Raw genomic sequence first — 25,325 nt, 5'->3', positions numbered from 1 at the left:
GGTAATATCTAGCGGTTTTCTGAGTCGATTGTCTTCTACATTGCGCTCATCGTTCTCCTCCATCGCGTCCCCGTAGCTTTTCATATGGCTGGTCATAATACGCCCAAAGACGAAGGCCACCAGGATCCACCACCGATTACGCCAGGAGGGGCATATAGTATACAGGTGAGCCCATCAAGCGACTACGTGGCACCGCCACAACGCTTACGCGTCTCTCAGACGGTGTCTGTAGGCTGCAAAGTCTATGCTCGTCGCAAGACTCCCGACGGCGAGGAGGAGGAACGACTTGCAGAGATCCTTTCCATACGTGACAAGCCAAGTGGCACATACGGTGGCCACCCGAAGCGCGTCGTCAAGGAAGAGGAGTCTCAGGACCCTGCCGACAGACTCGAGTTTTTCGTGCACTGGGACCAGTTCAACAAACGGTTGGATGACTGGATCTCGGGCTCTCGGCTCGTTCTGAGCAGAGACCTTGAGTGGCCGCGACCCAAAGCACCCCCTTCTGCGAAGAAGTCAGCCGGAAAGAAGGCGCCGCCAGGGAAGAGCCGTGCTCAGTCTCTGCTCAAAAAGGCGGCTACGTCTAACGCTCTGTCGCATTCTAAATCCGTGAAGACTGAGCCGGAGACACTCCCTGGTACGCCGACGTTTGAAGGCGCACCTAGCCCATCCCCTGCTCTGAACGTCTCCTTGAAGCGGAAAGTCCCACATGACGAGGAGGAGGAGGACGACGATGATGCGGACCTGGACGCAGACGCGGACGGCGAGATGGATGTAGATGCTGAAGGGGAGGAGGTGCTCGATCTTGATGCTAGTGGCACACCACCGCCGCCTGCGCCCCTTGCTACGTTCAGCAAAGAGCAGGAGATAGAGAAGCTACGGACATCTGGCTCCATGACGCAGTCCATCTCAGAGATTGCACGGGTGAAGAATCTGAACCGCCTACAGATCGGGAAACACGAAGTCGACGCGTGGTACTTCAGTCCGTACCCTCGCGAATACGCTCACCTGCCGGTACTGTACCTTTGCGAATTCTGTCTATCCTGCTTTCCTAGCCAGTTCATGCTCTCTCGACATCGCAAACGGTGCACCCTGCTCCATCCGCCGGGGAACGAGATCTATCGCCACGAGGATATTTCGTTCTTCGAGCTGGATGGCAAGAAGCAGTTGGCTTGGTGCCGAAACCTGAGTTTACTGTCCAAATGTTTTCTTGACCAGTACGTGTCCTTTACCTTCGCTGATACCGCTGTGCTTACTGTCTATCAGCAAAACCCTGTACTACGATGTCACTCCTTTCCTGTACTATGTCATGGTACGTCGTGCTATCTTTGTCGACGCATCTGTGCTCATGACTATCTAGTGTCACCGAGACTCGACGGGCTGTCATATCATTGGCTATTTCTCCAAGGAGAAGGAGTCGGCGGACAATTACAATGTCGCTTGTATCCTGACGCTGCCGCAGCACCAGCGCTTCGGTTACGGCAAGCTTCTCATCGAGTTCTCCTATGAACTCAGCAAGAAGGAAGGGAAGCTCGGTAGCCCGGAGAAGCCACTCAGCGACCTGGGACTTCTGGGCTACCGCGCGTACTGGTCCGAAACGATCATCGAACTGCTACTTAATACGACGGACGATATTAGCATTGACGACATCGCACAGAAGACGGCAATCACCCATGCGGATGTCATGAATACGTGCGTTCCTAGCTGTATCCACCATCACCGTACCTGACCGCACTATCGCCGCATCTGCAGATGCACGACATTGCAACTGTTCAAGCACTACAAGGGCCAGCATGTCATCTCTATCCCCGAGGCGCTCCAGGAACGGCACAAGAAGAGGATGGAGAAGCGCAGGCGGCGCATCCATCCGGATTGTCTCCAATGGAAACCACCGGTATTTACTCGCGATCAGCTGAGATTCGGCTGGTAGACTTCCGTAGCACTGTTCGGGACCGCGGTTTGGCATTCGGACGTTCATGGGGCACACAGCGCCTTCTGTATTGTATCACATTGTACCGCTATGTAGGATTGGACAATCAGATTCTTGTTCTCGCAATTAGCCAAATGATAAATTACAGCCGACCTGACAATGCTACGAGTCCTCCCGAGAGGAGACTGCTCCCGTTGGTGCCCTCCGCCGGAGCGTCACTGGTGCATCTTCAGCACTTGACTCTTGATCAAGCATCGCGAAGGACGAGTCCCCGCTACTCGAAGCCCTAGAGGCGGGCCGGTCGGCATGGAGCGCATGTATGCCTTCGTCCATTCGCTCCTCAGATATGTTGTGCATGTGCGAGCCGAGTTCGCGTCGGGAGATTGTGGGAGAAGGTGGCTGAGAAGGTACGGGAGAAAACATGCCGACCCCGGACAGCTCCAGATTCCCTTCCTCCTCCAATGGACCGCGAAAGTACGTAGGAGGAGGGGTAGTCAAAGTCGTCTGGGTCGACGGGGGGCTTTCGGGGTGTATGACTATAGTTGGTGTGTCGGCCTCGATCGGGACGCTCCCTGTCTCACTTGTCGACGCCTTCGTGTCGTCGATGACACCAAGCGTCCGAGCGATCACGTATGATGTTACATCCTTGGAGAGTCCATGAGGGCCCGGAGGTAACGTGAAGCAACGTAAGATGGTGCATACCAATAGAGTCAGGATCACGAACGGCAGGATGGACAGGAAGGCCAGCACGCGAAACATTGATGCTGCTTTGTCGACCCAAGAGCCCGACTGATAATTCCAAAGGTATTCGACATATAGATCGCATAGCGATGCGGGTGCAGAGAGAATGGACATGATGGTATGAGGTCACGTCGCATTCGAACGAACGCGGTCATCACGTTGCGCTGTGGCTGCGGTGGCGGGAGCGCGGGACTGCGCGCTTCAAATCTTCATGACGTGCGATAGCAGGGAGCGACACAGGATAGACATGTTTATTCCGATTCTATCGATACAAGTACAGAGCGGCCTAAGGCTTCATATCCACCAGCAAATCCGACGGATGCGCAACAATATAGATCTACTGCAAGGACAGACGATAAATCATGATAGCGAGAGATGCGATAGTAAATGCGAGGTAGACCAACGAACAGTAGGAGCGCGACAATAGGAGCATATGTACACATGGGGCGGACAGCAGGTATAAAAATGTTCATGGATACATCACGTTGGAGGGGAAGACGACGCCGTCGTAACGCACCAGGATGATGGGCCGGCGCTTTGTGACTTGCGATTCTGGCGGCAGGCACCCGAGGACCTCGCCGCACCGAACCTCCACATAAGGCGAGGGCTCTGACCCGAAGAAGACGGTGACAGGATCCGTCTTGGAGAAGTTCTCCCCATAGACGGTGAGCATCTTCGACGTATGAGGGTTCGGCTTCGCGAGAGCCGCTCGCCCAGCCGTGTGGTGCTTCGGGATTTCCGCCGCTCTGTCGGGCGGGAGGTACTTCACCACTCCTGGGAAGGGAGTGACAGGCTTCGACGGGATCGGGAACGAGCCAGTCTGAGGAGCATTTTGGTTGTCGAAAAGGACGGGGGGCACGTAGAAGTTGTACCGGATTTGGTCTGTAGGAGACGATGATCAGCACATCGCTCTGAATGGAAGAGAGAAGACGACGATCCCACTCACCGGTCCCCACGATCGTCCACACGCTTGTCTCGCCGATGTCAACCTGCCAGAGGGCCCCTGACGATGCGGTCGAATCGCTCGCGGAGCCGCGACGTCCAGAGCCTGCAGAACCCGCGGAAGTTGGCCGTCGTCTCCCCTTCTGGGAGGCTGGCTTCGAGATGCCACCCGTACTCGACGATCCTCGCTTGGGCTTCTTGACTCGGCCACCGTCGTTGGTCGGGAAATCAGTCGCGTCCGGCGACGTCGGGGTGCTGCTCATGCTCCCGGAGCCGAAATAGTCCGCAGAACCGGCAGTAGACGTCGGCGTGGTGTCACCCGGCGAAGCAGGCGTTGCCGTAGGCGAGTCGCCGTCGCGCGACGCACCGCCTTGTGGAGAGTTCCATTGGCGGCCCTCGACCGGGCGGTAGGTGTTGACCTTCTCGCCCATGCACGAGAGGAAAGCGCCGCTCTGGCCAGGGGTGCCGGGCTCCGGAGCGCCGCGGCTGGGATCGTACACCTCAAACGCGATCTTGTGCAACTGCGACACGGGATCGCCACACACTTCGCTTACTGAGCAGTAGTGGTCGGCAATGCCCTTCGCGCCCTCTTGAAGACCGCCGCCAACAACAATCGTCTGGTGGTCGACTTTCCGAATAATCAGCACAGGGCTGACAACACCCGAAGTCAGACACTGTAATACGACCGTCTGATTGTAGTAGACGGGTATCTGCGACCCGTTGTTGGTAAACGGGATCGCATTCGGCGGCGGCGAGGGGTACTCGGGGAAGAGCGGCGGCGGAGGCGGCGAGTCGACTCCACCGGCGGGCTTGTTGACGTCGACAATGTACACGATAAAAGGGTCTAAATTCAGAAGATCAGCGAAGACATCAGAAATTCATTGTAAACTTGCACACCCCAACTGGCCGTCCGGGCAATGAATGACGGTGTCTGTGTCCGTACCCGCTGATCCAAGCCCATGAGCGGCGCGCCGTCAGACCCTTTGAACGAAGACCCGGAGCCCGACACGCAGAGATACTTCGTTGACACCGTCTGCGAGCGCAGACGGTGGAACAACGAGATCGTAGAGCCATGATTGATACACACTGCGACGGGCACGCATCAAAGATGAAAGGTCAGCACTTTACATAATCCCGACAACGATGCGGGACGCCAACGTACGCTCGAGATTCTTAGCGCTTTGTCTCTTCTTGCTCGGTTTGCTGATGACCTTGATCGGGCGACTGGGGAAGATCCCTATCACGCGCTCCGGCTCGTCTTCGGCGGAGGGCGCCATAATCTTAACGAGGGCTTCGACCTTTTTCTTCTTTTCGTCGACGTCAGAGATAAAGAGCTGCTTGCCAACACAGCGCCCCAGATACGTAGTCCCGCTGGGCGGGTCAGAGACGTCAAACGCTTTGCCTGTTGCGCCTGTCCACTCGATGGTCCCCTCTTGCGGCGCAGGTTCGCCGGAGATCGAGACGACCACCCGGGGAGGGCAGAGTTTGGGCTCTTCGCCCCGGCGGACGACGTCGGACCACCATGAATTACCAATCATGATCGCGGTGGGCGGGGGACAAAGGAAGCTGCGGTTGTGATGGTCAGGAACAATAGAATGCTACAGGCTCCTTGCGCTTACCGCTTTTCAGTGCCGTACGACTTTTGCGCAACCTTACTGGACATAACGATGACTGTGCGCTCGCCGAACGCTAGTCGGTTGGTCGACCGAACATACTGGTCTAGGTACGGGCTGAGGGTGCCCGGTGCCCTGTCAATGGCCATATCATAGAGGAGCTACACAAATACATACCGTATGAAAGTCTGCAAGTCGGTGGCGGCAGCAGACGACTGCTGAAGGCGCATGCGCGATAAGTCGACGCTTGGAATTCGAAGGGGGAAGTCTCCTTGAGGATTGGGCGCCAGATACTGACCCATGTCATCATATGACGGCAGCGAACCATCGGACCTGAAGCCATGCATGGCATGAGGATTGACCCCACGTAGCATATCACTCCCGGGGCCTTGGTGCAGGTGGTTGGGAAGCGAGAGAGGAGAGACGTATCGCGAATCAGTAGACATACGCCCCATGCGGTCCGGAAATTGCTGCAGCTGTGAGGGGTTGAAGCCCATGCCCATACCGGGACCGCTGCTCATGGCACCGTAGTCATTGCTGAACTCGGAGTGGTAGTTCCCTGAGCCAACACTACCAGCGCGTCTGTCGACGTCCTGGAAGACGTCGTGACCGTGAAAGTCCTTCGCCTGACCGCCGAAAGAGAAGCCAGAAGGACGGTGGAAGTTACTGACGCCGTCACCTGGCGTGAGCGACGAAGGTTTACCGTTACCGAGAGTGGAGGGGAGACCGCCCATCATGTCGTATGAGCCGGTGTTAGAGGTAGGGAACGACGACATACTGTCGGAGAAGGGGTTCTGGGAGTACATAGCGTCGTTGCCGAGGCTATAGTTGGTGGGCATGGAGGAAGAGGGCCCTGTGGTCGCGTTGAAGCGCTGGCCTGACAGAGAGCTGGAGGATGGGCCGGAGAAGATGTCGTAACCCTGGTCCGGGACGTCGAGGGCATCTACGCGATCAAGAGAGTGGGGATTCATGTGCATGGCGCCCCCAGGGGTGCCATTGGAGTGATGCGACGAGCCCAGCTCGCCACCGGACTGGAGGGAGCTGAAGGGGTGGTCGAGGTCGGGCTGGCCGTACATGCCCTGGGGGGTGCCCGAGGGGGTGAAGTCGATGGACATTTTGCGCTCGCGGGTGTAGGAGTTGCCCGCAGAGGACTTCAGGATATCTGGGCAGCTCGGTCAGTACGGCCGGACGAGGAGGAGAGGGTGGCGGGAGGGGAGTGGCGGGGACAGAGTCGCGGAGACGGCGCCGGGGCACGTTGTCGACGCGATCAGGAAATGAGAATTATTTATGCGACATACCAAAGTCTGATCGGCGATCGGGAGATGCCGAGTGGAGGGGCAGCCAGGCCGTCGACGCCATCGTCCTGATCAAGAAGCAGCGCTGGATGCTGGATCAGATGTCCGCTGGGTGTCCCCGCGGCAGATGCAGCTACTCTGATGTCCCCGTCAGCACTCGCCCGCCGCCTCCGCCGCACACTCACCTCTATTCCGTGCGGGCAACCGTCAACGTCTCCAACTCAGCGCCCGGCTATTCGTGCAGGCGGCGTTACTAAGTCCTGGCCACGCGCCCGACAAGTGTCCGCCGCGTCAAGTAGACACAACACAACAAGCTCAAGCAGGCTGCCTAACGACCGAGGCGGCAGTACAGGTGTCCGGAATCAGCTCTCCTCGTCTGCCCCTCGTATATATACATTCCCACCGGACAGTCATCGCACAGGCCCCAGGCGTGACCGTGTTGCCAACCCGACTTCAATTTCCGACGGTAATTTGTGAATGGAAGCCGTGCTGAACGGAACCTTATGCGAGTGACCTATCAATCACACCTGCCGTCCGCGACGATTCCACGACGATTCCATCGCGTCCTCTTCTTCTTCTACTCAATCTCACCTATTCCCATCAGCAGCTCAATCACCGGCCCTGCCACTCGCGGCCCCCATGTACATTTGCCCTACATCTGTCCCAATCGGCGTCCCAATCGGCGTGTTTCTCCATCCAATGGCCACGTCTCCTCCCTTCTCTTGGCTGGGCCCGACAACTTGCCCCGCTCCGAGCTTTTTGCTTGCCCACCCGATTGGTGGCCGCCCCTCAGTCTGTGGTGTCGAGTGCATTCCCTTGACGTTATCTCATCGGCGGACTTCTCCTCCAGTGTTCTGTCCTCCGCGCCTCGAACGCCCCATCCGCACATGAGCGACGGGACAAGAGACCAGGTGGTGGTTACGGGCAACCTGGAGATCGCATCGTAAATAACCGGGTCCATTTTGGGCTCGTTAGGCAACCAGACTCCAGTGATCGCCTTGCACTGGATTCACGCACCGCACTACTGACAGGTGCCATAAGGCGAAGCACGATCCGGCGTACTGACTCTCACCAGCAGGTGCCACCACTGCCCGGCCGTTGCCCAATAACCACCGCGGCGCAACGTCTGCCAGGCTTCAGCGTGGTCCCGCCTCATCCGTTCAACCGTGAGCTTGTTTCCTTCCCCTTGTCTTCGTTTGACTGATCGACATTCCGGCCGGGTGGGCCTACTTCTCCAAGCCGTTGGAACCCTGCAGAATCCACTGTCATCACATGTGCTCCAAGATGCGGCGGGAGGACATGGCCCCCTGCTGGCGTCCTGCATTCTTCGTTCCTCCGAAGTCGAAGTACGGACGAGTCGCCCTGATGTTCCCTTGGGGAACCCCCCGATGACTACACTGTGCAGGCAGGGATGAGCGTGGCGGTCCGAAGCCCATCCGACAGAGCGGATGCCATCGGTACCTTTGGCCATATGGCTCTCCCTGTTCTGTCCTCCGGCGATTTTCCAAACGTGCTTCTGAATCACCTTCCGCAGCCCTACGTCTCTTATTCTCCAGCTGCGACCAGCAGCATTACGGCTGCTTGATCTAGGGCTGAAACTTGGCTGCAACCGCACGGAAAGCTCGCGACGGCTCCCGAGATGACACATACGCATCATAGGTGTCGGGCGCTGATGGGCATCGGGATATACGCCGGCAATTATGTTATTGAATTCAATTTACCTCGGGATGTCGACTCCCTCGACGCAGCACACGCACTCATACTCGGGAACTCACCTCGACGACGCCCTTCAGGCCCGACGGCGTGCGAGGCGGATCTCGCGCCGCGACTCCTGGTGCTAACCGCATCCCGTAAGGTACGTTGTGCTCCAGGATGAACGCACTGACTGCTCCCGCTTTTCCATGCGAGCCTAGGTAAATCAACCTCGTACGGCATCGGGCATATGGCACAGGGAGATCCTGTCTTGCTATCTCTCCTTGCTCAATGTTGTCGCAGCGCCTGGATAGTCCCGACTGTGGCAGCAGCTCCCCCTGGATTGCTCTTTCTGGGACGCACCATGTGTCTACCCGACCCTCCATCCTCGAGAGAAGCACGGAGATACCGTACGTTGTTTGATGGCGCCCTCGTCAGTGGTACGCTAGACCATAGCTATCCACCGAGCACTCGACACTCGACACGGTATGGATCTTATTTCCCGGGCCCGGCATATTGTCGTGAGATTCCGGGCACCCAGAGTGCTTCCCAATAGATTCGCGCAATGGCGATATCTCTCAGTGTATGATGTCTTATTGGAATCGTAGTGAGATTCTATCGATACGTATCTTGCCCTCGGGGAACGCTCGAAGATTGGTCCCTGTAGCCCCGCGGCAGCAGACGACCAATCACGGGATGGGTTTGCGAGCCAGGGTGACAGGCCAATCCCGCAGGGGGCCTGACTTACAGTTTGAGATTACACATCTCATTTGCTTCCGCGAATCTTCGGCTGTGTGGTGCGCGGGGTTCTATCAGATACTCCTGCCAAATTAGTACCGACGCTGTGTGGAGGGATCAACGTTCATGCAGCGGGTCTTTGGCTGGTGCGCCGTTGTAGGTTTCTGTCTTGCTAGGCACGCAAAGCTTGATACGACAGATACCCCAGTGCCACCTTTCGCGATGTCAGGGAGACACCTCGTTCATGGGGCCGTGGGAGCGGGACTTGACGTATACCGTACACAAGCAATAATTGTGATAACAGCAGTGATATGTCGCGCTTTGAGCAGTTATAGACCTTACGGCAGATGATTTCATGTCACAGGAAGATCAAAACGCGGTATACGGGCCTTCAGTATGACAGCATTACAGGATGTCAGCGGCGGAGCTGGGGTGATTGGTGAGCATAGGGGAGCTAACTCCGTAAGGAAGGTATAAGTTACCTGATGTCTGCATGTCTCGTTCGAGCTGTCAAAGGTCAATGCGAAACAACGCCTTCTGGCATGCAGGAGGAGCGACGATCGTTTTGATTCATCCACATGGTTCTGAATGCGCCCTATGCCCGGTCTTCAAGATGCGACAGTGCGCCACACGTGTCGGGCCTGCGCAGCGATGGATGCGTTGCCTGAATCATCATCGCCGTCGACCACAGGCCGTCGACACAGGGAGCAATCGATTCATTCACGACCATGTGTTGTGGCGTCCGAGCGTTCCTGATAGTACTTTCAATGAGTGGGTATCTACCCGGCAGCGAGTAGGAAGCCACTTTGGCCGGCCGGCCTACTTGACTTCTCCCGAGGAGCGGGTCCGTAACTGCGAGTAAAGGTTCGCGAGTTCCTCTCGACGGGCACCGGTTGCGCTCGACCATTCCGTAATCGAATTTTCGCGGGGAGTGGATGATATCGTAGCGTTTCCTCGCGGCCACGTAACGTACTAAAGTCTCTCACAGGATCGGGAGGGGTATCAATCTGTGAACGCAGTTCAGTGAGAAGAGTGACTATCGATGCCAGGTAGTTGACAGCGTTCATGGCCTCACCAAGAACGACATGGCGGTTACGATAGAATCTGAGGGGAATAATGACGCATCTGATTATGCGCTCAGGACCCTCGCCGCTGAGCAAGGCTCGCATGAACATGGATGCCACTCGATATCCGCCGAGAGGGAAAACGCAATCAAGGATTCATAATCGGTAGCTATGGAAGAACCACCCATCCGACTGTGAACGGGCTGTTGTCCAGCGAAGGCGACGGTCGGCGTGCTGCTTCGCTCTGTGAAGGCTGCGGCAGCGTGTAGTCAGCTGTACAGGGGGCGGAGACTGCAGTCAATGGACATGACTTTACCTCGGGGCGCCACCGACTGATCCCAGAACGTCGTGCAAATGGGACATCCAAAGCCCGCCCCCTCGCCGCCCAGTCCGTACTTTTCCAGAAGACGCGCCCTTCGTTCCGCTTCAACGGAGTAACGTAAGACTGGAGTGGGAGAAGGCGTTGAGAATGCGTGTACCATGCATGAGATGCTTACCATATGCATATCTACACCAAATCCTCTGGCTTCAGGGCCAGCCTTGTCGGTGAGACGGCCGGATGGGCCTCTCGTTCAAGCTTATTTTCGCTCGGATCAAAGCCAATAGCGACCCTGGCTAAGCGTGACAACACTTGGCCGTTACAATCAGGTGCATCGCGGAATAACAGGATGATTCAGATTGAGGAGCATATAGCCAGAATTGGGCACGAACCTATGTTGCTATCCCTGATGTCAATGCCCGAATCAAGGTCGCCGGCGATTTTCCTCCTGGTAGCCTGATTCTCGAGCTACATACCGCGCCAATTGCAGACCGACGGCACTAATCCGGGCAGCCGATATACTCGGGGCTATGTCGCCGCTGTCGGCAGAACCGCACAATGCGGCGGAAGCACGTTGAATTTGTGCACCGTCACACGGAGGGTAAAGTCAATAGCGGACAAAACTCGGGCTGTGCATCGCCGGTAAATAGAAGACGAGCGAGGATCTATGCAGTCAGAAATCAGTCGCGGAGAACCATGTCATTGACAGTACCGCCAAGGAACTAGGCATACTGCTACGGGGTTCAGGTGTCAGATGAGCCGCGGTGAAAAGTCGGATAGCATTGAAAGAGAGGTTCGTCGAGGAATGCGCGTCAGCGCCAGCTGGTCATAAATGCGCTGTCCTGCGCTGTCAAGGTTGAATTTCGCCGGCGGATGATGCTCTGGACGACTTGGCGCTCGGTGACACCTCAGGATCAAGCAACCTACCTTTGTGGCGTAAAATATTCGGCAATCTCTGCTTCTCAATACAATTGCGATGAAGGGCATGGTAAAGGCCTCAACTCGGGCTTCGCGAGGACAACGCAAATCTCCGGGAGTGAGATGGTTATCTCGGCGCCGCTGCAGTGAGAAGTCGACTTTGCTGCCGACTACCACCGCTTCGATGTCGTACAGCTTGCGGGCACCCCGCTGTCCAAGAGATCCAGACTTGCGGGCACAGTGGTTTCCATTTACGATCGCCCGATGGGGCAATATGCCCTGCATGGGTCAGCTGCATCGTGACGAGTGCACGGGCCTGAAGAATCACATACCGCGTTCCATAGAGGATCTCAGAACTCAAAGCCTGAGCGTATGGTTGCAGCTTGAGGCGGGCACTGCTGTGCATCATCATAGTCCGCATGAGTCGCTGTATCCAGCGGCTGCAACTGTAGCAGGACCTCAGGCTCGGGCCAAGGAGACTGACGGTCTTGACTCGGAAAGACTACAGGAGGCTTGAGTTGATTAGTCAGTGTATTCGCTAACCAATATCGCCTGTTTCGGTCGTGACCAGACGTTAGACACCAGACAGAACTGGTCTCCGTTGCTGACTAGACCGCATGAATGTTGGGCTGGTCTATGCTAGTCTCGCATCGAGACACAACGTCTCTCTTTTAGTCTCTTCAACCTATGCCATCAATCTGAAACATACAAATCAATAGCCTACCGTGTGTCGACGTCGGAATGCCAGCACAGCAAGGGATGAGGAGAGACCGATTATCTGCTCTGTCCCGAAGGTGCCGGCCGAGTCTCAGCGGGGCTCAACGTCCGACTCGGAGCCCAAGATCAAAAGTGTGGCTGAAATTTAAACCCGGGAAATAATCACGCGAGGCTTCGCGAGCAACCCATGGGCCGGCGCCTCGTGGATACGGGCCACAGACGCCTCCAGTGTTCAGGCTGCGGGACAACCTGGTCGCTGCTACCACCGCTCTACTCGCCGTGCGACATTCTCAGCCCACAGCGACGCGCGCACAACGTCCCTCAGGAGCGCAGTCGCGCTCCAGCGAGTCGCGAAACATCCATTACTGGGCACCCCGATAGTTTCGGCCTGGTTCGATCCACCGTTGACTAGGCTAGAATTCCCTGTGAACTTTGTTCAGGCCTTTGCTGGCTGTAGAACACAGACTAAATATCCCTCCTTTCATGTCTGTGCCATCGTACAGGATGGAGGCACCTCGTCCTCGCCCACCGCCTCTACCCCTGCGAACGCACAATCTCAAGTCACCACCACCGGAGGGCCGCAGAGACTCCAACAACCCCCTTCTTTACGATGCGTCTCCCACTGTGCCCGTATCGCCCTCTCGTACAGTCTCGCCCACAAAGCTGAGGTCGCCCACTTCGCCATCGTTCCGTGCTCGCTCCAGGGCCGGAGGCCGGACCCCACCGCATAGTCGACCTCGGTCGATCACTCCTTCGCAACCGGGTCGTAATGAGCTCGAGGAGTTTGCGGAACATTGCCGGGCGTGGTGCGCAACAACTCTTCCGGATATCCCAATTGTCTCTGACCGCCATGCAGGTACTTCGAGCAGAACGACAACGCAGGGCGTGTAATGACGCAGACACTTGCTACCCTACCTCCTTCCCAACGCGCGCCTTTTGCCAGACTCCAGGCGTCTATCCGTTCTGCCTACCACGCCAGCGTCAAGGCGCGCAGGAACGCCGAGTTCAAAGCGCATCTCAGCGCAACGCATCCGGGATGTTCTCTCATGCCTCATTCTCGCGCTGACCCTCACGGGCAGTTGGCCAAGAAGGAGCGCTATGACCGCTTAGAGCGCTTCGTTGGAACATGGTGCACGACGGGTATGCCTGGCACAAAACCATTCTTTGAAGGTCTATGGGCCGTCATGAGACTACAAGTGGTTCCAGAACATCTAGGAGGAGCTGGAGGATATAGAATCGAGTGGGAAATTGATGATGCGGTCTTCAAGGAAGCAGCGTGAGTCTCTTATGCGCACATCGTTGCTGTATCTGACGTCTCCTCACCTCGGGATTTACCGCCAATGCAGCGGCAAAGATTTCATGCTGGAAGCCATCGATGTCCTCAAAGGGGTAAGTCATTGTCTTCGGCGGTAGGTGTCCCGAATATGTCTCATCGACGTTATGCCTAGGTACTGGCATTTGAAGAAGCACCCTCTGACAAGAGATCGACATCACAAAGGGATTCCGCTGCCTACTCGGCTTTTGCTCCACTGTCCACAATACATTCCCGGTCGCAATCACAACCATTCCCCGTAGATATCTCCGTGATGCCGTCTCAGAAGGGGCCCCCTATTGCGTCCACCACGCAGACGAAGCGACCTCGGCCTCGAGCTCCGAGTGATCCCTTCCTGGATACTCCTGCCCTCTCGACATCGTACTCCTCCGCGAACACAATAGCGCACCTCTCAACATCAGGTACAACACTGGCGGACGAACCGACAAGTCCGTCAACTCCCTTCGTTGAAGTAGACGACTACTTCTCGCCCACGTCCCATACTCTGGACCTGTCCGAGACTGACGGATTCATGCGCACATGGACTGCCCCCGATCTCTCGAATCCCGAATACATCTCATTACTCTCAGTATTCCCGCCCTTCATTTCCCGCAAGACAATGCCACGGTTCACTGTTCAACCAGACTCGAGCCGACTCGCCGACATAGAAGAAGGCGACGAAAGACAAGACGAGCAGAATCGTATCCGCGTCGGTACCGGGACAATGTGGGTGGGACCAAAGCCTCGCTCATCCGGCTGGAACGGCGGCTGGTGGGCACGCTTCAGGCTCTGGATACGAAGCATGTTCTGCTAGACTCTGTAGCAGAGTTGGTATATGGGACGATTAGTGGTACCGTTTAGTTGATCCTGGCCGTCTGCTCTTGCACGTGCGTCCCTCAGACAAATGACACCCACCCGTGCCCTGGACGCATCCTCGCCCGTCTTTTTTGAGCATGGACTACCGCAGGACATAGACACTGCATATCAGTCCTGCGTCTCTGCGTTGGGCTTGTTTTATCAAGTCTTCGGACAAGTACATACTGTACACCGCATATGCTCATATCCTGTATTCGCAATGTATACGAACAAGATACGTGCAGCTTCGCGCTTTCGCAGCGAGCCGTATACACCAGACATACGATCTGTTGACAATTCCCCCCTGCCTTTGAATGATTCGGTGAGTACTATCATGACGTTCGCGCTAACACTCCGGCCTCCCGAACACCTACGCGACGTTACTCTGTGAGGTCCAGGGACGCGTCGAGGCTTGCACTACTGCCCAATCGGTCTAGGGGATCTCCTGTGATATGCATTCGCTGGTGAGTCAGGCACTCGCCACCATAAATGACCATGCTGATGTGGACGTTTACCTGGCTAGAGCTTGTGGTTGTCTGATGCTCCAGCAGCTGATCGAAATGGCCACCTTACGCTCACTTCTGACTTCAACGCTACACATACAGTATTCCAAGTGGCACGGTACGTCTTTATTACTATCTGTCCACAATTGAACGCCGTATGGACTTTACTGGCTATACCGACGTACTGACAACACGATCTGGCTAGTTGGCGGGTCGTCATTATTTAAACAGGTGTGCAGTGTGATGCCAACGAATGGGATCTAGGTGTAGACGTCTGCCAGTGGTCTCTCGTCGAGAACGAGACACCCCGGCCGACCTGTACAGTCCCCTGCGTCAGCCCCTCGGCCTCAACTGGTGGATAGGCTAGGTGAATACAGTGGATGAGTCGCACAATTGACAACGGCTGGTAGTAACCTCATGAAACATCCTTCACACCTCCGACATTATTTGATCAAGTTTGCGATGATAGCGGTCCAATGGGGTCAAACGCGATGCTCAATGCAGGGCTCACGACGCCATGGCGACCATGTTAACCGCCGACGCGGTCAATCCTCTGTGTCATACCGAGTACCTCCAAGGAAATTATTGACAGATGTTCAAGACATCTAGGGATGACAGCGGCGTGCCTGTGGCATTGCTCAATGAAGCCCTGAACCTGAGGGCTATGCCGGTGTATCACGGCAGAACACTTGGGGTACCATCCGCACTAGATCCATCATGCGTACTCAAATATCTGTTCGTCACGTCAAAGACCAAACCGTACAAGGCCGGTGAGCCCTGAGTGTATTCGTCTTGAAGCGGACTCTGATGCTTTGGGTACTTTCTGTTGTCAGTATTTGTGAGTATCATCTGGCATTGTTCGCCGGCATACGTACGGCATGCCGTTCGGTACGAGCTTGTCTCAGTTGCAATCTCTCCATAGCGCAATGTAACGGTGCTGTACGGTAAAAGACAAGGGTCACGGAGCGGCAGGATACTTGGTAAGACGACGGTCACCTCGGTGATCAAGGCCAAAAGGTACGATTGAGTTCAATTGTTACGCTTCGCCCGGTTACAATGATTAATCGCATCTTCGCAAGACGCAAGAGACGAACGCCATAGATTCACTAGGCTCGGACGGACCCGGGCGAACGTACAGATCGCCGGCGGAGTTGGAGAATTGTGCATTCTCGGCCTTGGGCGAAAGCACTGTCCCGGTCTATAGCGACGTTCATCCGAGATTCTTCACCCAATTTTTGCGGTGACAGAGAGAGTGGGTCGTACGGGCGAGCAGGAGTTGCGGGATCGTGGCGGGAGCTCAGCTCCGGCATCCTCCTCCTTTACGCAAGGAAGTGCCCTTCGGACGCCACTGTGCTTCGGTCGCAGTCGTTCTCGGGAGAAAGCCCACATGCCGCAAGTAGTACGTACGCCTGTACCGTCTCAGGATCAACAGGACGTCATCACAGATGTGGTTTGGCACCGACCCGCTACAGCGGTGCTCTGGGAAGTGGGTTTCCTTTGCTGAACGACAGCCTTGTGTTGGGGCGCCGAGGCTGCACGACGAGCATGAGGCTCGCGTCACCATTAACGTCCTTACGGCACAGGACCAATCGTAATGAAATACCAATCGTGATTGATGCAATGTCAGCAGTCCTGTGACTGATGAGCCGCCGCACTGCATGTGCCTACAAGATAGCGGACACTCGTTGCTGGTCAATCTGCACCTCTTTGAACCCGTCGAAGCACGCCGCGCGGAAAGCTCCTGGCGAAGGCAGGACGCGGTCCTTTCATGACCAAACTGCTTTCCAATCTCGTGACGCGGTGTGGCTGCAATAGAAATGTCGTAACCCAGACGATCTACCCAGCCTATTCACTCGTTCTTCGAGTGGTATATGGGAGCATAGGGACAGCGATAACCAATGCATGTTCTCGATAACAGACAGCCTGGAAGAAGCTCCAGACATACGATAAGTTACGGCATGGTGCCAGCAAAGAGAACTTTGTAGGATGTGAAGTCCGGACGGAGCACGGACGGGGCGGACAAGCTTTGGGGCAAATGTCGCGTATGCGACCCGCGCATCACTACCGCCTGGCCCTGAGTACTTCCATCCTGGTCTCCGACGCACGATTTTGCGCTCGCAACCTTAAAGGATCACAACGTCAGACATACGTAAATCATAGGCTGGATGCTGGCATAGTACGAACTGTGCAGTCTCCTGTTGTAACTCCTGAATCTTCCTGTCCCTGGCTGCGAGGCTATTATGGGCAGCCTTCAACTGCCTCTCCAGCTTCCTAATCTGATCCGGTAGAGCACGCAAATCCGCGAGCTGAGCGGCGAGGTGGTCAGCCAATGACAGGGATTCCCCTTCTCCACTGGCTTGCGGTGGAGAATGCCCAGGATGGGACGACCCCAATGGTTCCCGCATGGCCGCGGAACGGTCCTGGAATGGATTCTCCTAATACTAACCGTTAGGTCTGGTCATACATCGGGCGGGAAGAACGCCTACTGGGTCGTCCTCCAAGTGCCACTGCTGGTGCGATTGGTCCCCCAGATCCCGGCCTTTGCCCTTCCACAAAGCAGGCGGATACAGAGGTGCAGTGCCGTGTCGAGGCGATATTTGCCTCTTGCCTTGTTGAGGCTCGGAGCTCCCCGGTGGTGTCAGATACCCCTGCGAAATATCACCAGGGAGTTCGGACAGTCTACGACTCGTAGATTCGCCTCCCGTCGGGCTCCCCGTTGGGGTAGAAGCCACAGGAAGTTGATCTAGAGGGGGAACACCACGTCATGAGGTCCTGACATAGTTCCGGCACTGTGGAGGTACATACTTTGTGTGAAGTCCAATTCAGCCTCAACAGCACGTTCAGACATGCCGTCAAAGACTGACTGGGAAGACCCAGGGCTTGTCTGTATACCGATATCGTATAAGGAGCCGACCTCTGAGTAGTCATATTCACTGTCTTCAAATCTGGTGCGCTTTGACGGTGAAGGGTGGCTCGCTGCATCGTCGTCATCATCGGAGTCCTCATATCGACTCACACTTCGACTGGACACGGTCTCGAGCTTTGTGGGACGAGGGGCAAACCGCGGTGACCCAGCGATTGGGCGCGCCGTAGGTATGACGGGTCTGTCGGCTACATTGGAAACATTGTGCGACCTTCCGGTCGCGGTGCTGCCCTGCGCTGATCCTGTTGTCTCCCAGCTGCTCATAATCGCAGCCAGGCGAGACTGCCGCTGAGACGGTGTATACGCACTGGATGGGGTAGCTAAATTTTGAGCACGTGGAGTTCGTGTAGGTGTGCTTGGAAAGGCTCCAGGGAGCTGACTTGTAGACGAAATTTGTGGTGAGCCGGAGCGAGGGCGTTTAGCGGATAGGGGAGAGGCCGCAATGGCAAACTCTGTATCGGCCACTGTGGGCGGAGTTCCTTGCTGTGTTGGTCTTGGGTTGCGGACTGGTGTAGGCGATGGCTCCGTCACAAATAATGTTTCCCCAGTGAGTTTGGGATCATCTCCCCAAACTGCATACATCATAAGCGGTACGTTCAGGGGAGCAATGTTATTCACTCACTGAAAAAGCTGCACGATGGTTCTTCTTTGCTCCTTGGGCATTTATAAAACTCCCTAGCTCAGGTGAGCAACACAGGATGCATTGTGGGTGATTGAAAAACCGCGCACCGATTTGGGTTGTTAGCCGTACGGCTAGTGAATTTGACTGCAAGTTCGCCGTGAGCAGGACACCTAATCTGGCCGTCGAGCCCCAGCGGGTTTGCATTCACTCTATGCATGTAAGTTACTCGCGCTGGTGTGGTCATTAGCTGAGAGCGTTTAGGTCGACGGTGAGCGATGGTCGCCAGAGAGCGTCGGTCTGCGTCGGTGGCTTGCCTGAACGGGATCATGAGGCGGGCCGGACAATGCCGAGCGGCTCAGGCGCGGGCCGCGGTCGGTGCCATTGCTCCCTCCATTGCCCAACTTCAGGCGACCTCGCTCGCGATAACACGTCCTGTTCTTGACTCCGTCTTCACTCTCTGCCAGCATGACCAGTCAACCAATCATCACGGTTGAGACCAAGCTTGTGCCTCCATCAGACCCCACACTTCCCGCGTTGGCTGTCCAAGTAACACGGCTGCTCGATTCTTACATGCTGTGGATCGGTACGACCGACGAGGCAGCTGAGGACGTGCAGAATGCGCTGCTTCAAGGGCACATTGCGAGGGATTGGGCTTGTGCAATGCCGTTGGGGAACGTGAGTCGGACGAAACACTATCCGGAGCTTGTCTGCACAGAGCGCAGAGCTGATTGACCAGACAAGTTGAACGTACCGCCGGCCGCAACCTCATTGTATCGCTCCTCGAGTTCAGATGCTGCCTTGTCGATGTCTCAACGCCTTGGTGATACACTGTCCATGCGTCTCACACTAGATGTCCGCTAACTACATGTACTGTCGCCATGCCACGGGAACGTGCCGCTCGGTTCAACTACCGCCTCATGGACAGCACGGCGCTTCAAGAAGCAGATTTTTCTATCCATTGACCTTCCCCCCGGGTTTGACTCTATGGGGCAGGGCCAGAAGCTCATTTTGGCGGTGGAAAAGGCGGTGGTTGAGACGCTGAGGGAGGTGGAACGGGCCCAGGCATGACCGAGGGTCCGTATTGTGGACTCTGGCGGGGCGCAGGCTGGTGCCTGGCTTGGGGGCGGGCACAGGCTGAGTAGCGCATGGCGGGTCGTCGTCCTTGTGTTGCAGTAGACAGAAAACGAAGATGTGCATGCGCGCGATGACCGATAATAACAATGTATATATATGGCTGATATCGATAGCGGATGCGCCAGGCAGAGGGTGTTTGGAACCGCTTGATGTCGTGCGCGGCGCGCGTTCGGCGTTCGCCCTGTAATACACGATCAGGCTCACCGTCTGCGGCCCTTGCACAGCCGACCTCGTCTCTCCCTCCGTCTGCGACGTCGTCCACAGGCTGCGAGCACAACTCAAGGCCTGCTGACTTCTTGCCAACGTGACTCTGGCCGCGACTACTTCCCACAACCCGGGTTTGTCGCTGTCATCCATATATGTCAGAGCCCGAGCTCCTTGCCTACATGACTGGCGGAAACGACGACTTCGATCTTCCTCGCTGGAGCACCCAGACTCTCCACGACAACCTGTCTTCATCTGCGCAGGCGGCCCAGTCGGCTGCACAGGCGTCCTACCTTTATGCGCAAGGGCCGCCGCAGTCGGGCGCGAATCGCCTGCCGCCCCTCCAGCAATCACCATCCGGCTCTTCCAGGCAGCCTCGCATCACCCAGCTCGTGGAGGAGGAGTATCCACTGAGTTCGCTACCTTACTCGAACCCCGCGCTGGGTCGTAGTATATCGCTCGGCCACAATTCCAGCTCGTCTTCTCGAGGCCGGCGTCACCCCATGCAGGATGATCTGGAGGGAGCATTTAACATCGATACAGATAGCGGCGCAAGGCACGTGTCGCATGGGATGCAGGCTGCGAACGCTTCTGCATATCCATCCGTGGATGACAGCGCGGGTTCTGGAGGCGCTGCTCAGTACCAGACTGCGTACTACAACAGCCCCGGTGGTCACCAGGTGAAGAGGTCGCATACCCAGCACGACTCAACCACCTCGACCCGGTCCCAACGGTCTCCAAATCGTGGTGCGCCACCATCGACAGCTTTGCTCGACCCGTACTCGCCTCAGCAGGCGCAGTACTCATCCAACAACGCCTCTTATCCGTATTCCCCGACATCCGAGCAACAGAGGGCATATGTGCCTGGTGCTTACCAGTCGCACTCGCAGACACACTCGCGATCGCAGTCTCTTGTCAAGGGAGAGGCACCTACACCGCCTGTTCCTCCTCCCTATTCCCCGCGATCCGGCGGCTCAGTCTATTCCGGCTCATACCCAATGGACACCACGAGTCCGGCACCTTCTGTGTCTCAGAGTCTCGCACCACATCGTTCGCCGCGACAAACATCAATTTCCCAGCCGGCGACGCCTCTCTCTTATGGACACCCGTCCCAGAGTCCCCAGTTCTTCGCGCAAGAGCACCAGCCCATGGCCGTGGATACTTCCCCGAAGCGCCGTGCATCGGGCCTCAGACGGGTCAGGGACCATCGCGACCTACAACCACATGTCAATGCGCATCCTGGCGGACGGCGGATGGACACCACTGGCACGTTCCTATCGGTCAGTCCTACACACTTATGTTCGCCGCAGGGTACTGAAATGGTGGCGCGCATGCATTGTAGCCGATCAAGCAACTGACGACGGGCATCGTCGAGACGTATCACATCTGCAACCCTCAGTACAGATACGAGTCGACGCATAACCCGCGTCGTGTCCTTACCAAACCGAGCAAGCCCGCGCACAATGACGGCTACGACAACGAAGACTACGATTACATCTTGTACGTGAATGACTGGTTAGGGACGGATGACGGTCACAAGTGCGTATTCGTGGCGTTGTTTCGATCCCTTTTCTGATCGCCGCGTGCAACACCTGTAGGTACCTCATTCTGGATATACTTGGTCAAGGAACCTTTGGCCAGGTAGTGAAATGCCAGAACATGAAAACGCACGAAGTCGTCGCTGTGAAGGTGGTCAAAAACAAACCCGCGTACTTCAACCAAAGTATGATGGAGGTAACGATACTGGAGCTGGTGAGTGACTTCCCGCTATCGTGGACATGGATGGTACTAACCTAGTTGTGGCGCTAGCTGAACTCCCAGTGTGATCCTCAGGACGAGCACCACATTCTCCGACTCCGTGACTCATTCATCCACAAAAGCCACCTCTGTCTCGTCTTTGAGCTGCTGTCCTCCAACCTCTACGAGCTCATCAAGCAGAACCAGTTCCAAGGTTTGAGCACTCAGCTGGTCAAAGTCTTCACCGCGCAGCTTTTGGATGCTATGACGATCTTGAAGGAGGCGCGGTTGATACATTGCGACCTGAAACCGGAGAACATTCTCCTGAAATCGTACGTCCCAGTCGTTGCTTCTTCTTGGTCGATGCTGAGCAGCTCGTCGAAGGTTGCAATCACCTCAGATCAAAGTTATCGACTTTGGTTCGGCATGTCATGAACGGCAGACGGTATATACGTACATCCAGTCCCGCTTCTACCGCTCCCCCGAAGTCTTGCTGGGAATCCCGTACACGGCGGCAATCGACATGTGGTCCTTAGGCTGCATCGCCGTCGAGCTGTTCCTAGGGTTGCCACTGTTCCCGGGAACCAGCGAGTACAACCAGATCACCAGAATAGTGGAGATGCTTGGGTAAGTCTACTGCGACGATATTGTGATGAAAACCCTGATTGCGGCGCAGGAATCCACCCCAATACATGATGGATATGGGCAAGCAGACGGGCCAGTTCTTCGATTCCTACATCGATTCCTTCGGTCAGAAGCAATACAAGCTGAAGAGCATCGAGCAATACTCGCGTGAGCACAACACGCAGGAACAACCTGGAAAGCAGTACTTCAAGGCAAATTCGCTACCGGAGATCATCCAGCAAGCGCCGATGCCTTCATTCAAATCTGGGTCTCGTCAGGCGCACGAGGTGGAAAAGGGTGAGTCTCAGCGGCGAAATGAGGCGATATCAGTACGGGTTGCTGACACTCGTATTACGCAGAGATGAACAACCGGGCTTCCTTCATAGACTTCTGTCAAGGCCTTCTGAACATGAACTCCATAGAACGATGGACGCCGCAGCAGGCAAGGATGCATCCATTCATCACCGGAGAAAAGTGGACAAAGCCGTGGACGGTGGGTCATTCTCGGATCTAGCCTGTGATGTTCCTCTGACTGAAACTTCTACCCCAGCCCACTGGTCAACCGCCTCCGCAAGTGAGTCCTCCGGCCAGCGGTGGCACCGATCCGAAGCGTCCATACGGGGGCCTCGTCCCCTCGCAGCCCAAGGGCACGAGGGCCTATCAGGATGCAGCGGCGTACAATCAACATCTTGCCCAACACCAGGCCTACACCGCACAAGCCCAGGCCGCTTCGCAAGCTGCGCAGAACGTATACCGAAATCCCTACGTCAACCCGCAGAGTGCAGCCCCCAGCGCAACTTCGTACTCGGGCGCATCGGACAATGGAACTACGAGCTCGGGCGCCAAATTTACCTCGCAGCAGTACACGCCCTCGTCGACATCTCAGTCAACCTCGCACCGCGGCCTAACGCATCAAACCTCGCACGGGCATCTCAACGTCAACACCGGTGTCTCTCAGTACGGAGGACATGGGTCGGGCGCTGGGTTCGCTTCTCAATCTCATCTTGGCCCCGCGGCGCCGTCCAACACTTATTACTCGACCACTAGGAACCGGTCCAACACCCTGAACCCCATGATTGACAACATCCCCCCTGCCCTGGCGCGGTTGCAGCACATGAATCAGGATGTCATCGGTGGGCGGAAGGCTTTGACACCTGTCTTGAAGCGGGATGATGCGATGCGCGAATGGGAGCGCCGTCAGGCCGCGGGTAAAGCAGCTGCCGCGCAGCCCTATCCCCAGTTGGAGTTCCTGCAGCAGCAGGCGGAGCTAGCCGCGGCACAAGGGCTCACACACTGGGGCCATTCGGGCCCGTCTAACCGCTACCAACACCAGCCGACGTCTAACCTTGCGCATTCATACCATCCGTCGACGTCGATGGTCGTCGACGAGGATCGGCGAGATGCGATACTCTCCAATGTTCGCAGTGCGGCGCGGACGGACGGGACCAGTAACCTATTCGGCTCGACCTCGAACGTGATCCCCAGTCCGCCACAGGCATACTCGAGCAACTCGACGACAACGGGGAACCGGTACGCCGCGACGTATCCACAGCAACAGCAGGCTCCTACCTCGCCGTTCGAGTCGGTGGAACGGCGAACCGACATCGGCTCCATGTACGTGCCGATGCAACCTGACCAGTACGGCTCGTACAACAATCAGGCTGCCGGTTCTCAACAACATGGCGCCTCCGCACGTCATGTCGCCCCTCCTGCGCAGACCGTGCCTCCGTCGTTCTACGGCGCCGGTGCTATGCCGCCTCCCAATGGCCAACAACGCAATCCGTTTGCACCCGCAGACACCCTACCCACCGCTCAGGGCCAGGCCAGTACGAAAGATGCTCGTAGGAAGAGCGGTATGGATCTCTGGACACAGTGAAGCAGCTGAGCTGTATATCCTCTCTTCACCCGTTCTTGTGTTTCCGCCTCGAAAAGCTTCTGTGTTATGTGATCTAATGTCTGCTCTCCACTGTGTCATCATGCGTCCAATCTCAGACCCTTCGCACTAGAGATCCCTCACAGGAGTTTGCCTACCAGGGTATCTGTAATCAGGAATGACTTACCAATGATCAAGGGCGCATCTGTCCATGGACTCTACTCGTGATGTAGCTTGCTGACATGCACTATGTATATTCACCCGGCCGCCATGTACCTAGCAACAGACAAATTCATCTCTCTCTATGCACTCTTCTCGAATCTCCGTGAGTCGGATGGGGATCTACAGGCCAGGGCCTCCTGTGTGACGTCGGCTCTCCTCCTGCACGCACCAAAGAGTTACAGTTGGTTGAAAATCTCCTCGACTTCCCAAGCACCGGCCCAATATCGGACCTGGCACTTGAGTCGGCCTTCCTCCTCGTAACTACCGATAAGCTTCTCCAGTGCGCGATGTCTCCTGCAGAGAACCATGTCTTGGCTACGCACACAGGTTTGTTAGCCATAGTGGGCGTGGTAAGATCCGGCCTACCTCCTCAATCGTAGAACCGGGCATAAGTCGTTGGACCCGTCTCCCACGTAGATGACGCGGTCGAAGGCAAGGTGGTGTCGCTCTAGGAAGGCCTCCAACTCCTCCCCTGTGGGATGTTATCAGTCATGGGGAATCTCGACGGAGGACGCCGCACGGTACCTTTGCACATATTGGGACTGCATCCCACTTTGCACTGGTGCTGCGGGCCGTTCGGGTCTACTCTTCGTCGGAGCTTGAGCAGGCCCGAAGGATCCCACTCTGCGGGGTTTGTGACGATTTCTTCGAAGACTGTCTCCAGTCCTTGGGCCTACGAAGCAGCTTAAGTGACACGAGTCCGCGTCAACCCATCAACCGGGGCCGACCTTGAGAATCGTCGTAATGAAGACGATGTTCGCGTTGGAAAGGCACAAGAATGTCGTCTTCGGGCTGGATTTGGCCTTCAAGTTTGTGACCCCACGGGCCATGGCGGGGTGCTAGTGCTTCGTCAGCGGATATCGGAGTACGGTATGCCGCGGTGCACGCACGAAAGGCATCTTACGCAGAGCGCCTTCGATTTGCTCTTGAGTGACCCCGCGGCCGTGCAGTTCCCGCAATGTCTGCGCACTTTCCCGGGAATATGAGATGTGAGAGGGATAATATACAAAACATCTTACACCAAGTCTGTCCATTGGATGTCCTTCTTGAGATTCTTCATTTTTCTACGCAAATCTGGTGCAAGGACCTCGAAGATCCAGCGATCAGAGTCCTGATCCGCCATAGACCTGTGTGAGGTAGATCGCGTCTTCGAGTTTTCACTCAGAGACTCTGGACATACCAGTCAAAGTCAAACACAACTAGCTGCCTCTCCACGGTGCTCGCCATCCTGGATGCCTGTCGCGGTGATGGACTCGTATTGACTTGACCGAGTCAAACTAAAGCAGACGGCGGTGTATAGGATCGAGATCTCGATCCGACGCGCTGCACGTGAGTGGGCAGCTTACCTAA

At 56.3% G+C, this 25,325-nt stretch overlaps 9 protein-coding genes across 9 annotated transcripts; 5 read left to right on the top strand and 4 right to left on the bottom strand.

Annotated features, from left to right (window-relative positions):
• The first annotated feature begins 8 nt into the window (after positions 1-8).
• On the top strand, positions 9-2,008 carry C8Q71DRAFT_514168 (histone acetyltransferase). Its single transcript, XM_047919067.1, has 5 exons — positions 9-165; positions 220-1,214; positions 1,264-1,309; positions 1,358-1,689; positions 1,750-2,008. The coding sequence occupies exons 1-5, from the start codon at positions 85-87 to the stop codon at positions 1,925-1,927; spliced, it is 1,632 nt and encodes a 543-aa protein (XP_047781239.1). The 5' UTR covers positions 9-84; the 3' UTR covers positions 1,928-2,008.
• C8Q71DRAFT_514218 (uncharacterized protein) lies at positions 1,826-2,858 on the bottom strand. Its single transcript, XM_047919068.1, has 2 exons — positions 2,630-2,858; positions 1,826-2,572 (listed from the first exon to the last, which is right to left on the bottom strand). Exons 1-2 carry the CDS (start codon positions 2,780-2,782, stop codon positions 2,090-2,092), a joined length of 636 nt encoding a protein of 211 aa, XP_047781238.1. The 5' UTR covers positions 2,783-2,858; the 3' UTR covers positions 1,826-2,089.
• Positions 2,859-2,895: 37 nt separating this feature from the next.
• C8Q71DRAFT_749686 (uncharacterized protein) lies at positions 2,896-6,863 on the bottom strand. Its single transcript, XM_047923219.1, has 8 exons — positions 6,704-6,863; positions 6,522-6,656; positions 5,401-6,385; positions 5,230-5,340; positions 4,773-5,176; positions 4,508-4,696; positions 3,615-4,454; positions 2,896-3,550 (listed from the first exon to the last, which is right to left on the bottom strand). Exons 2-8 carry the CDS (start codon positions 6,580-6,582, stop codon positions 3,138-3,140), a joined length of 3,003 nt encoding a protein of 1,000 aa, XP_047781237.1. The 5' UTR covers positions 6,583-6,656; positions 6,704-6,863; the 3' UTR covers positions 2,896-3,137.
• A 2,153-nt stretch (positions 6,864-9,016) lies between these two features.
• On the top strand, positions 9,017-9,359 carry C8Q71DRAFT_749680 (uncharacterized protein). The gene has a single exon (XM_047923218.1). It carries the CDS (start codon positions 9,075-9,077, stop codon positions 9,297-9,299), a length of 225 nt encoding a protein of 74 aa, XP_047781236.1. The 5' UTR covers positions 9,017-9,074; the 3' UTR covers positions 9,300-9,359.
• A 2,793-nt stretch (positions 9,360-12,152) lies between these two features.
• Positions 12,153-14,412, top strand: C8Q71DRAFT_749663 (uncharacterized protein). Its single transcript, XM_047923217.1, has 4 exons — positions 12,153-12,772; positions 12,823-13,242; positions 13,313-13,355; positions 13,415-14,412. Exons 1-4 carry the CDS (start codon positions 12,450-12,452, stop codon positions 14,090-14,092), a joined length of 1,464 nt encoding a protein of 487 aa, XP_047781235.1. The 5' UTR covers positions 12,153-12,449; the 3' UTR covers positions 14,093-14,412.
• Positions 14,413-16,461: 2,049 nt separating this feature from the next.
• Positions 16,462-18,465, bottom strand: C8Q71DRAFT_749657 (uncharacterized protein). The gene is made up of 6 exons (XM_047923216.1): positions 18,289-18,465; positions 18,182-18,234; positions 17,442-18,131; positions 17,123-17,379; positions 16,821-17,071; positions 16,462-16,758 (listed from the first exon to the last, which is right to left on the bottom strand). Exons 1-6 carry the CDS (start codon positions 18,423-18,425, stop codon positions 16,698-16,700), a joined length of 1,449 nt encoding a protein of 482 aa, XP_047781234.1. The 5' UTR covers positions 18,426-18,465; the 3' UTR covers positions 16,462-16,697.
• A 104-nt stretch (positions 18,466-18,569) lies between these two features.
• C8Q71DRAFT_749653 (uncharacterized protein) lies at positions 18,570-19,477 on the top strand. Its single transcript, XM_047923215.1, has 3 exons — positions 18,570-18,856; positions 18,923-19,001; positions 19,107-19,477. Exons 1-3 carry the CDS (start codon positions 18,647-18,649, stop codon positions 19,247-19,249), a joined length of 432 nt encoding a protein of 143 aa, XP_047781233.1. The 5' UTR covers positions 18,570-18,646; the 3' UTR covers positions 19,250-19,477.
• C8Q71DRAFT_749649 (kinase-like protein) lies at positions 19,478-24,066 on the top strand. The gene is made up of 8 exons (XM_047923214.1): positions 19,478-20,799; positions 20,862-21,058; positions 21,118-21,271; positions 21,329-21,588; positions 21,641-21,883; positions 21,933-22,177; positions 22,240-22,373; positions 22,431-24,066. The coding sequence occupies exons 1-8, from the start codon at positions 19,675-19,677 to the stop codon at positions 23,754-23,756; spliced, it is 3,684 nt and encodes a 1,227-aa protein (XP_047781232.1). The 5' UTR covers positions 19,478-19,674; the 3' UTR covers positions 23,757-24,066.
• C8Q71DRAFT_749648 (phosphatase phospho-type) lies at positions 24,067-25,270 on the bottom strand. The gene is made up of 7 exons (XM_047923213.1): positions 25,156-25,270; positions 24,995-25,102; positions 24,866-24,944; positions 24,704-24,814; positions 24,501-24,648; positions 24,342-24,447; positions 24,067-24,290 (listed from the first exon to the last, which is right to left on the bottom strand). The coding sequence occupies exons 1-7, from the start codon at positions 25,200-25,202 to the stop codon at positions 24,152-24,154; spliced, it is 738 nt and encodes a 245-aa protein (XP_047781231.1). The 5' UTR covers positions 25,203-25,270; the 3' UTR covers positions 24,067-24,151.
• Between the last annotated feature and the right edge of the window lie 55 nt (positions 25,271-25,325).

This window comes from Rhodofomes roseus (genome assembly GCF_022264815.1).
Source record: "Rhodofomes roseus strain CIRM-BRFM 1785 chromosome Unknown C8Q71scaffold_6, whole genome shotgun sequence".
Classification (NCBI taxonomy): domain Eukaryota; kingdom Fungi; phylum Basidiomycota; class Agaricomycetes; order Polyporales; family Fomitopsidaceae; genus Rhodofomes; species Rhodofomes roseus.
The sequence above is the reverse complement of the archived record's forward strand: the minus strand, read 5'-3'. Positions and strand labels throughout refer to the sequence as shown.